This window comes from Camellia sinensis, chromosome 3, assembly GCF_055761805.1.
Source record: "Camellia sinensis isolate YWXY chromosome 3, ASM5576180v1, whole genome shotgun sequence".
In the NCBI taxonomy this organism is placed as follows: Eukaryota; Viridiplantae; Streptophyta; class Magnoliopsida; order Ericales; family Theaceae; genus Camellia; species Camellia sinensis.
In genome coordinates, this window is record NC_138963.1 from 222,768,149 (window position 1) to 222,780,308 (window position 12,160).

General features: G+C 34.6%; 1 protein-coding gene across 1 annotated transcript; it reads right to left on the reverse strand.

Moving 5' to 3' along the window:
• Positions 1 to 202: 202 nt before the first annotated feature.
• On the reverse strand, positions 203 to 10,716 carry DWA2 (DWD (DDB1-binding WD40 protein) hypersensitive to ABA 2). The gene is made up of 14 exons (XM_082922331.1): positions 10,522 to 10,716; positions 10,351 to 10,434; positions 10,113 to 10,245; positions 9,584 to 9,695; positions 7,301 to 7,400; positions 6,050 to 6,177; positions 3,822 to 3,891; positions 3,003 to 3,091; positions 2,350 to 2,395; positions 1,910 to 1,983; positions 1,741 to 1,814; positions 1,590 to 1,648; positions 576 to 637; positions 203 to 498 (listed from the first exon to the last, which is right to left on the reverse strand). The coding sequence occupies exons 1-13, from the start codon at positions 10,564 to 10,566 to the stop codon at positions 596 to 598; spliced, it is 1,056 nt and encodes a 351-aa protein (XP_082778457.1). The 5' UTR covers positions 10,567 to 10,716; the 3' UTR covers positions 203 to 498; positions 576 to 595.
• Between the last annotated feature and the right edge of the window lie 1,444 nt (positions 10,717 to 12,160).

A 12,160-nucleotide genomic window follows, 5' to 3' on the forward strand; every position in this document is an offset into this window, starting at 1 on the left:
GAAACGAGATTCAAAATTCAAAATTCAAAATCAAATATATTACAATTAAAAAAAATCAAGAACTAAAATAACACAAGTCCTAAACTACAAAAACCATTAATTAATTCGTCCATTTATGAATATGGAAAAGACATTCATGTTCAACTTGGTGATTTGGTCAAATGCAGATCAATGACGCTTTTTCTTTCCAAACTCAAAATCATTAAAATGAAAGAATCACTCAAATATAATTGGTCTCCTTTAGCAATGTGTGGTCTGAAGACCAAACAATCCCAATACTTAATTTCCCTCTATACAAAGGTACAAGCACCACATGCTCATATTTGAATACAATATTCAAGGTCGTCCATGCACAAGTCAATGTACCATGCCTAAATGGCACATGAGCCTCAACTACATCCCGAAACATTATGAAAACCCTCAATAGAGAATGAGAATATTTCATATGAGGGTAGAAGGTATTCCGAGTAATAAGCTTGTGAAGGGGGAAAAAATACTCTGCAGTTAAACTGACGAAGTGAGTATGCAAACATGATAAAAAAAATTGCGAGGACAACAAGGGTTTAAGAACTCACATCAAGTATATGATCTGACTTCATTTTTTGGAAAGATGGGGCTTTATTGATTCCACGACCACCTGTTTTACAGAGCAAGCATTTTCAAAAATAAAAATGATTTATACACACGTAAATAAAATCAAACTTTAAACTCTAAGCAGTACTGAAAAACATGAAGAGGCTCACATTTAGTTCACAATAGTTCCTATTTCTTCTTCATGTTCCCTAGTTTTGATTGGGTTGGATAAGTTCCAAGTTATATGCATGTTTTGTAACTAATTACAAAGATAAATCACCATAATGTTTTTGTCTGTTGTCTATATGATGACCAAGACAGAATAGTCAACCAATCAGAAAACTCACTCTCCTTTATATGACTATCCATTTTAACGAGGAACATAATACAGTAAAGACCATACAAATTATGCCATCTCAAATAAGAATTAAGGCCATGTTTGTTTGGGTGGACATGAGCTTGGGATTGGACTAATAGTCCAATAAAATTATTAATCCGATGTTTGGTTAAACAATTGAAGTAGGGACTAATTATTTTAAACTTGATTATTAGTTAAGATAGAATACATAATCTAACGGATTCATAGTTCTAGGACTATTAGTCATGAAATGCTAATCCAGTCCGCCCAAACAAACATGGCCTAAGAGTATTGTGTAGCGTATAATCTGGAAACTATTTCCACTCAAACTAGAGCTTAGATGACAAATCACATATACTGGATGAACTAACAGTTACTTTTGCTTCCTTGCAAAAGATAGCATAAACTCTGAACATCCAAGGTACTCTGTTACTGTGAAAGCAACCCACATTGAAGCATGTCACAGTAATTATCAGGTTGTGTAGCATCAATCAGACAATTACCAATTTATACCGGCCTTTACACAGCCTTAGGCACATAAAGTAAGAACAATAATTTTCTATCCTTCTGTGAATGACAAAGAACAATAACCAAAAGCTAGAATTTTAAATCCTGTCCCATGTTTCTAATCCATTATACAATAAAAAATTGCACTTACCCTCCCATCATAGGATAATGATGCAAAAATCCATGGCTCTCGGGAACTCCAAGCAAGGCCTGCAATTTTGGTAAAACTAGTCAGGCTAAATTCAGACATTAAGCTTTATACATATGTAGAGAAGAAGAATAATGAACGTTGCAGCAATCACCATAGACACTGTCTTCGTAGTCACTGTACGAAATGAGCAATGGATCTACCGATCTCGTATGTGAGTCCATCAAGCTGCCAAAATCATAGAATTAAACAAGACCATCAGAAGAAATCAACAACGGAAAACTACATGATGAAGTCCTAGCCTTTGAAAATAGGAAAGTAACCTTTCAGATGATAAATCATCACTGCTAGGAGGAGAAGCCATCCACAAATTGACAGCTGAGTCTGTTCCAGCACTCTGCAAAAGTGTTGCTTCTGATAGTGAAATATCATTGGATAGGAAGAAGAAAAAAAAAAAAAAAACATGGCCATTTCAATGGTAAAAAACATACATCCTGTCACATACTTGCCCAACAAAGACAGGATACCATGAATTCAAATATATCATTTCAAAATGGTTGTAAGGGGTCTCAACTTAAATCTACCTCGTTAGATGGGGCCAAATAGAGACCAAATTAAATAATTATTATAAGAGATTCCAATGTTATGGGCTTCTTTCACCATAATGTCCATAACTATTGCGTATGTTCCTATTTTGGCAAAAGAAAATGAATGCAAATGTATAAGCATGTGCATGCATTTGAGAGAGAGAGAGAGAGAGAACCAGAACTAGGCCATCATACTCAGGATTACATCTAACAGCCCACGTCCTGCAACAATCACGGAAATGGTCAGTCAGACTCCTGTCAAGCTATGAGATATTGTTTATATGCTTGTGACCTAGCAATTTACATTTTGAAAAAATTTCCGCTCCAAATGGTGGAAATAGCTTTCCAAAGTGGCCCCTAATTTTTTCATATTTTTTTCCTTAGAAATTGTCCTTGAGAAGTATATTAAACAAAAACCAAGAGAGAGTGTGGTTTTGGAAAGAATGTGGAAACATACCCATAATGCTCTTAGAAATGTGTTTCTACATGGTTAACTTGAATAAGAATACACTATTTTATTGGGTGTCTAATTGTTGAAAGAAAATTACTTTTTGCATTCAGAACCACCTTAAGTTCCAATAGTGTAATGTAATCTATACAAGCCAACCCTATCACCCTATCGTACCACATTCCCATTCCTGCTCCTCATGTAGAAATGATCCATGTTCTAGATAACATAGGTTCATATGAATAATATACCAACTAAAGACACAAAACTTCGATGAATGTGAATAACACATAAACAACACCCATAAGTACATTAATCATAGCACATAAGCATGAAACATGTACATGAGAGTTGGCAGACAGCATTCAGTGTACAATATACCAGTGTGCATGTCCAGGGAGCTCAAGGATAGGAACCTTCAGCATTCTAAGATCCCATATATGTATCCCAGATTCATCCTCAGCAGTTACCTGTAGTATTGACAACAATATTGTTATGCATGTTAATTTAACACAATTGGATAATCAAAGAAAATTTTTCCAAAAAAAAAAAATCTAGAGATTTTGGAGGATAGTCAATTATAAATAAAAAGATAGAATCTCATTCCTTTGTGGCATGGTGAGAATGTAAAGGGCACCAGGATGCCCATTGCAAAGAATTATTTTGTATTTCACATTGTAGTAAATATACTTCACTTCCCTTTCCTTTTTTGATTCTCTCTATTCAAAAGTGTTTAAATATATCTACATGTTGCTTACAAGGACACGTAATTTCAAAATTGATCTGCAAATCATTATAGCATTACAATTCAGTCAATCCAAACGATATATTTATGTGCTTAGACACTATAGAAAACACGGAAGGATTTTATTTCAATGAATATCCAAGGTATTATAAATACACAAGAGTAACAATATATAAAATAAAAACGACCTACCAAATTAATGGATAAATAAGGAGACATTTACAAGGAATCCAAATGAAAGAGTTGACTGGTAATTATGAGCCTAACAATGGATATGAGAAATGAAATAATTCCCTTTTTTCAAGAAAATAATAATAATAATGAAAAGTGTAAATGTTCGTGCTGGTTGGTTCTGTACTGAAAATGGTCCTCTTATTAAATATCAACAACCCCCAAGAATGCCATTCCATTGTAAATTGCAATACCCTGTAACCATAAAAAGTTCACATACTTACAAGGATAAACTTCTTTTTGGTGTCATAATCTACATTACGGACATGGGCATGCTCAATTGAATTTGTTTTCCTGCAAGCATATGAAAACATTATCAACCAGAAAGTAGATTTTAATATCCCATCAAAGCAAAACCTCAAGAAACAGTTCCAACCATTAAAACAATATCAAAGAGCACGCTATTTTAAAAAATTTGTGCCAGCAAACACAACATGGTTGAATAAAAGTTAGAATTTAAAGAGTCAAAATAGAAACCACGAAAATTTTGCTTTACATGGTCTGGATTGAGAGATTTGGAGGGGAAGTGAAAGATAGAAAAGGGAACAGTTAATATTCTGGATTGGTTTTGAGAAGGGAAAGGAAAGTAGATGGAGGGATTGTGAGGAAAGAGTGGATCCACAATTTGAACACCTGGTGCAACATCTATTACATGGTTAAACAAGTACGATAGGTTGTGGAAACCCAACACAAAATCTAAGGGTCTTATGTTCGTCAAGAAGCCTTTTTGGTCCCAAAAAAAATGTCCATGGTAGTGTTTAGCACTTAAGGGTATTATGGTAACTTCAGTTTTGCTGGACATGGGTTGTAGGATTGCCCATGGGTTTTATTTTGGGTCAAGTTATTAAATGGGTTATTATATATGGGTTTTATTATGTCTAAAATAATCTTAGTGGTCAAAGTCCAAGTTTCCTATTTTGATATGAAGTAGAATTAGAAATTATTAAAGTTTCCTATTATAATTGAAGTAGAATTATAATTGAAGTAGAATTGGAAGTCATAGTTGGTCTAGAATATTAGTAGTTGCTAAATATTTTTAGTTTCTAAATTTGAGATATAGTCCTTATAGAATTAGAAAAGTCTTTAGCCTATAAATATATGTGCAATCTCAATGATTCAATAGCAGAGTTAATATTATGAAAATTTGAATTTGTGTTTGTGTGATTGGCCTATCCCTTGTGAGAATGAAGCACTTCTCTTTCTTTCTCTCTCTCTTCTTCTTCTTCTTCTTCTTCTTCTATCCAGCAAGGTCACTGTTCATGTCACTGTTCACAGTGCCTAGAACAACCACCAAACTGCCCCTAAACACTTGTATTTTCATTCCCAAAACCCTACCCTTTTACAAACCCTTAAACTCTTATTCTTTTAAATATTTCTGCAGTCACAAAATCCCACCAAATCCAGCCTTGTAAGTCTTTTGTTGCTGCTGCCAATATACTTAAACTGGGCTCACTACTTGTAAGAAAGAAATCCCTACTCGTCCTACATCAACACCTTTCTTCCTCTCCAAAATTGGGAGGAAACAGAGCGGAAATTATGTCATTGTTATTAAAAATATTTTTAATACCAAAAACATACCCTTCAATTTGTGAGAAGATAAGTATAAGATTTTTTCAGGCCTACCCTATTTGGCTTCTGCACCTCCTTTTCCTTCATAAATTTATAATTATTGTCCAACCAAACAAAAGGAAGGAAAAGTCATCATTCCTTCCCCTTGATTAGTTATTGTCTAACCAAACCAAAAGCGGGGTAACTCCCCTCCCTTCTCATAATTTATGCTCTCGTTTACTTCCCCCTCCCATGTATAAAAACAGGTAGAAACACACCCATTAAAGTAGCTCTCTGAACAAATAAAGGCTAAAGAGGGAGGGGGTGTGAATGGCGGTGGGGAGAAGAAAAAAAACTATAGGTACATTTCAATCTTGGTTTTTGTGCAGATGATTAAAGACCACAGACAAGACCCAACTAAAAAGCAAAAAAATGTAGGCACACACTTGCACATGCTAAGTGGGTGTCACGTTTAAAATAGCATTAAGTATAATTTAATTTTCTAACTTTCCATAAATAGGCACCAGAGTAATTTGCCACACTTAGGAGGGGGAAATAATGATAAAGAGATGATATAGCATACAAGGGATAAAAATTGATGAGTAATGAGAGTTAAAAGGACAAGAGACAGGTGAAAATGCAATATATATCAATATTTTAAAAGGTTTTGCATTGTCTGATTTCTCTCAATCATTATCATCCAAACAATTATATCAAAGTTTATTAATTCATAAATTTCCCAGTGTGTGCTACGCTACATTGTCATTTGTCACACATGCAAAAGCTAAATCAGCTTGTTAAAGAAGCTGAGAGCACCATCTTAACCTTTTTTTAGAGGCTCACAAAGATTATGCAAACTCATGTCATCTATAAACTATTTTTAAAAGGGTAAAAAAAAAATTACTTCATTGTCCGTAGATCCCAAAATTGTATCGATGATTCACATGTTGATGCAACGGAATTCACATCATGTGGATCCCATGCTCCACCAGATAAGTAATGAAGCATTCCTGCTGACTCCTGTGATTGTACCTGGATTTCACCACAAATCCTGATTAAGAATCAGTCCAAGAATTTAAAAGTAACATCAATATCACTTTGACAATAGGATCTCATAGCAACTGCTATAGATCAAATGGCACCTTAAACATGCCACGATGAACTTACAAGAAAAGATAATTGAATTTTTAGTTCTAAAACAGGGAAGTACAAAAATATGATAAGACATTAAAACAGTTGATTCAATAACTACAGTTCATATGAGCTGAAAAGTAATGCGTTTAGGTCAAGTAAATGTTTTCAAATGCAATTGTCCCCACAAGGAAACATCTCTAAATTTCCAGAAAGCTATAAATACCAGGGGGCTCGGGCAAATAGTGAATAGTATGAGATGTGAGTTGAAAAGAGCTAAACCCACTTTCTTTATAAGGCAAATCCTTTAATGAAACCACTCTTACTATTATCATAGTTTTGAATTTTTTAAAGATAATGGGAAATCTCTTTTTGTTAATAGCTAATCTGAACAGTTTCAAATTTTAAAGATCGACCAAAAATACCCTATTTTCTCAAACTATAATAAATAATTCTTACTGTATCCCTAGCTTATTATCTTTCCAATTAATTACAAATTTCTGTAATAATTTTCTTAAATAAAATCGTACTATGAATTTCTAAATATATACATTGCCTTGTTGAAAGCATGAAGCATTGTACTCCTAAGGGCACTCATACACTCCTCAGGTCTTCCAGCTTGTCCAGTTATGGATAAAAATTTCTGAACAATATATTCCTTAATTTGTTTTAAGTTTCTTTTGAATTTGTTTAGATTCATGCAAACTTTTACACATAACGTCACATGATCATAGAAAAACCAAGCAATCTTTAGACATGAATTTAGTGAAGATATATAAGAGAAAATGAATTGTGTAATTGCCAGCTATTGCCATCAAGAAATCAGTAGAAAAATTAAAATTCTTAGGTGGCCACCCAAATATTGCACAATTATATAAACCAAAGAGATAATCTGCAACATGTGCCATCGAAGAAAAATGAAACTTAAAAACCCAAAGCTGGGCAAGTCATTGCTCCCTATCCTGTAACATTATCAGATCTAACTGACATATGGTTCCTCCAAACACTCCTTCATGGGACACACCTGTACTGTCTTTTTTGAAGAATCCAAGCTCCACAAATAGAGATTCTGCTCATCTATGCTGATCAACTTGTCATGCCTTCCAGATGGCCACCATAGTGTGCTGTCAAGTATATAGAGTACATGAAGTGGTTCAAAAAACGGCACAAATTTTCTACCACAAAATACAATTCATCATTCAGTTAATCCATGAACAAAAAAAAATAAAAAAATTTCTTATTACAAAATTGCCAATCAATAAAACTCCGTTTGGATCACGGGGTGAGAAAAATAAATAAATCATTGTGGTCTCTCATCCAGGTGAGAAAATAAAAGAAATGATTGTGTTTTCTCACTATTATGTTTGGATGGATAAGAAAATAAGACATGTGAGAGAGGGATATAAATGAGATTTCTTTTTCTTCCTTTGTATTTTAAGGTGTAATCTCAGTATTATAAATATTTTAACCAATCAACTTGTTTCTTACCAAATCTCACTACTTTTGGTGACAAATGAAATAGACACTCTTTCTCACCATTTCTCATCTACGTAAACATCCAAACCACTGATAGAGTTTTCTTTTCTCACCAAAACTATCCATCCAAAAGGACTGTAAACGGAGTTAGCACGTCTGTTGGCTGTAGGTATGCATTTAAGTGTCAGACTTAACAGTTTATAAAATGAACTAGAAATGCTGGACATGCTTACTAGGGATGGCAATTTAAACCCGGACCGACGGGGACCCGACTCCCCGACCCCGATTTGTGCGGTTTTTTTCCGAAAAATACCCCCGACGGGACGAGGATGGTATTGAAAAATCAATCCTCGATCAATTTCGGGCCGGGGACGGGGATAAGTGTCCAACCCCCGTACCCGGCCCGGCCCCGTACCCGCCCCGGTTTATCCCTGAAATAAAATTACCATTTTACCCTCTATATATATATATATATAAACCAAACCTCTTACACTCTCACACACACACACACATATGCCTCTCAATCTTCTCTCTCACGGTCTCTCTCTCTCTTTGAAACCCTCCCACCATCGCCAACTCCCTCCCTCCCTCCCTCCGCTGTCTTCTTCCTCCTCTTATCACCGCCGACTCCTTCCCTCCGCCGCTGTCCTCTCCCTCCTCCCATCACCGTCGATCTGCAACGATCATCATCGCCAACTCGAGATCTGCAACGATCTAAACTGAGATCTGAACTTTGTTCAATGAGCTATGGATCTGGATCATGCGACGGAGGACAGCGAAGCAATGACGGAGGAGAGCAACGGAGGAGCAGCGACGAAGGAGAGTGTCGAAGGAGCATCGACCGAGTTAGGGTTTGGAGATGGGGAGAGAGAGAGAGAATGTTTGGTTGCTGCTGTGTGTATATAATATATATATATATATATGCAGAATGTATTTTGGTCACCTACTCTCCTTTGATGAAGTATTTTTTATTTTATTTTAATTTTTTTTTGCAGATCTTTTTTTCAACCCTCTGGTCTTCAATCCATGACCACCTCTGCGTTTCAGATCTTCAATTTCATTTATATATATATATATATATATGTATCATCTCATTGATTTTTCAATATATATAAATATAGATTAACTTGTATGTATATAGGTATGTATATCATCTCATTGTTATTGTTGTTGTTGATTGTTGATGTGGTTGTTATTGTTGATGTTGATGTTGTTGTTGTTGTTGTTGACGAAGAAGAAACAGAGGATCATTGCTAGATTATTATTGTTGTTCACCTTAGATCCAACACATATTCATTGTTGCTACTGTTCTGTTTTTCTTTTTTTTTTCATTTTTTTTTTTTTGGCCCGAGGAATTTCCGGGGTCGGGGAAAACCGATCCCCGTTAGGGGACGGGGGCGGGGACGATGATAGGTCCCCCGTCGGGGATCGGGGCCAGGGACGTGGTAATTTTCACCATCGGGGATCGGGGACGGGGAGGGTGATCCCTGGCCCCGCCCCGCCCCGCCCCGCCCCGTTGCCATTCCTAATGCTTGCTGGCTGCATGTCAGACACATACCCTGTTCCCATACATGTGTGTTTTACCACCTGCTGTTGACTAAACTTTAGGGGCACTAGTAATCATGATCATGTGCCTCACTAAAATAGCCAAAGAATAAAGAGATCCGGACCAAAGAACCAAACTTGTAGCTGGTTCACGGCCTATTTTTTTATTTGAATAAAAAATAAAAAATAAAAACAGTAGCAACGTAAAAGCTTAAAATTGTTTGTAAGCAAGTGAAGAAGAAAGGAAAACTAAAATCACAAAACAGAATTGTTGACTATAACTCACCATTTGATCTTAGAATTGTGGGCATCAAGGGAGCCAATACGTTCCAACTGTGGAGAATTCAACTGTCCATATAGCTCAGGGATCTGCCATATTGCTGCTCCATATGATTCACCTTCAACAGCAAGGCGCATTATTAAACCAGTATCTTTTTTATGCAACTTAACTTCTAGAGGAGGGAGCTATTCAAAAAATTATTGACATTTTTGCAGTCATTAAATTCGGAGCAATGAAGGTCATAGAAGTGGATTTGCTAGGTTTAAACAAAAATTAAAAGAAACACAACAATTGCCAGTCCACAGTGAAAGTCAAATAAGCAACCACAAAAGGGATTTCAATTCAAATGACACACTACCAAAAATCACTCAAAAGTGACTTCGAATTAACCAATGCACCAAAAAATGATGCAATGCTACTGCACTTTTAGCTATGTGCAAGGATCTTTAGAGAAATCAGTCATATTTCATCTGCAAATATAATCAAAATAAAATTTCAAAAAATAACAAATTTAATAATACAACCGATCAATTACCGGAAGAGAATACAGTGGAGAAAATGCGCTGATCAAAGGGACAAGAAGAGAGGTCCCAGATCTCGTTTGGATGCGAAAACAGACCCTCACATACGAGTTCAGTTCCGCCCGATGAAAGCCTAATTAAATGCACCTGAGAAAGATAATTCATCTCATTCAAAATCAATTCAAAGCGAACAATCAGTGTTCTGAACATATATTGAGATCAAAGACAACAAAAAAACACACACACACACACCTCGTTTTCTTCTTTGAGACTGAGAGTGCCGGCGATGAAACTGGTGTGATCTGTGTCTGCTTTGACATCTGCGATGCATCTAGCCTACGAAGAAGAAGAATTAGGAACCAAAATTAGGGTTTTGAGAGTGTAGAAAAGATACGTTGAAGGGGCTTTGGAGAGCGAATTGACCTGGTATTTGAGGCCATAGCCGATGCCAGTTGATCCTCCTTGCATTGTTACGCAAGCCAAAATACCGATTTGATCTGGAGGAAGCTAATTATCATTCATTTGCATACTCGAGGTCTGAGTCTGAAAAAGTGATGACTTTAGATGATGAAATAAGAATAAAATATTTTTAAAAAATACACTGCTTTGCGTTATGTTGCATTTTAATTCTTAATTTTTTTATTTAGGGATCCCGTTTGGTAAAGTTGGGAAAAATTGATTATAAGTCATAGTTTAACAGTTTATAATTTATAACTGTAAACATAAATTAATTTTTGACTTATAAATTAAACTTCTTCTCCCTCACTCAAAGAATAAGTTGATTTTTGACTTACAAAAAGTTATAAACTGTATTGTTAAGTTGAACCAAATACATCAAAATAGGTTAAATTACGCTAAAAATTAAAATAAGCTAAAAATAAATCCTACCAAACACGATCATTGTCAATTTAGTGTCTATTTAAATTATAATATGTGAGTTTAAACCCAACTCACACCATTCAATTCAAACTACTTAATGCAAATTAGGATATGTTCAAAATTTCTTATAAAGAAATATGTAACTAAATTTTAAAAAGTAGTGATAGAATACATATGTTAATAATTAATATGTGGGTGTTTTATACTTTTTATTTTATTGAGACTTTACATATAATCCTTAAAAAAGTATTTTAAATTTATTTGAGATTTAACTATCATGAATAGAGTTGATTTCAAATTATACATGAATCAAACTCAAAGAAATAATGTGAAACAAGTTTTTAACACTCTACGGACATAGCGGTCCAATTGTATGTGTCGGGAATTATAAACGCTTATTTCACTTTTATAGTTACCTAAGTTAAGTTGTTTTGAGAATTGACTTACAAATTTATTTTTTGACTTATTACAAAAAAAGTATAAAAAAATAAAGAGATGATATGACTAAAATAAGTCAATAAGTTGGCTTATAAGCTTAATCAATTAGTTTTGGATTGGATACTTTTAATAAACGAAATCTCCGCCTAAAGTCTAATCTCTCGTGAAAGTGTTCAGACTTATCTCACATTGCTGATCTAAGCTACCAAATGAGATCGGGTTACATGTGTAGAAGAGTATTATAAATTTGTTCTGCATTAATTTTCTAAATTATCCAAGTTTGACTCGTATAATGTAGAGATTATTCTATCCATTGTCAATTAATTATCAAGTTTGATTAATATATTCTACAAAAACTATACCCATTAACTCTATCCATTCTTCTTGTAAATCAAAAATATATTGGTGATTTTCATTAATCTCAATACGTAATTCAAAAATTTAAAACATACTAAACAAATATCAAACTTATATTAAAACCAAAAATAAGAATACAAGATAAAGAAAACTTACAAATGATTACACTCTTGGAAGCAGATTGGGCAAAGCATCCAAGATACTATTCACACTTGGTACACTCACTTTCACTCTTATAATTGTGCTCACACTAACACTTACAAACTCATCAATTACAATATACAAATTCTTAAAATTCTGAAAGTGTGCCTTTTGCAGAGGGAATGGTTGGTTTTTATAGAAAAGGGAAACCAGATTTGAAAATGTTTGAAGTCCGAAAAGATAAGAG

What these genes read in the sequence shown, in the direction of transcription:
- DWA2 (XM_082922331.1), bottom strand. Translation starts at nt 10,566, where the DNA reads ATGCAAGGAGGATCAACTGGCATCGGCTATGGCCTCAAATACCAG. An exon ending in CACAATTCTAAGATCAAATG is followed by an intron (nt 7,401 to 9,583) that starts GTGAGTTATAGT and finishes TATACTTGACAG; the next exon opens with CACACTATGGTGGCCATCTG. An exon ending in GATGATTTATCATCTGAAAG is followed by an intron (nt 1,815 to 1,909) that starts GTTACTTTCCTA and finishes TGATTTTGGCAG; the next exon opens with CTTGATGGACTCACATACGA.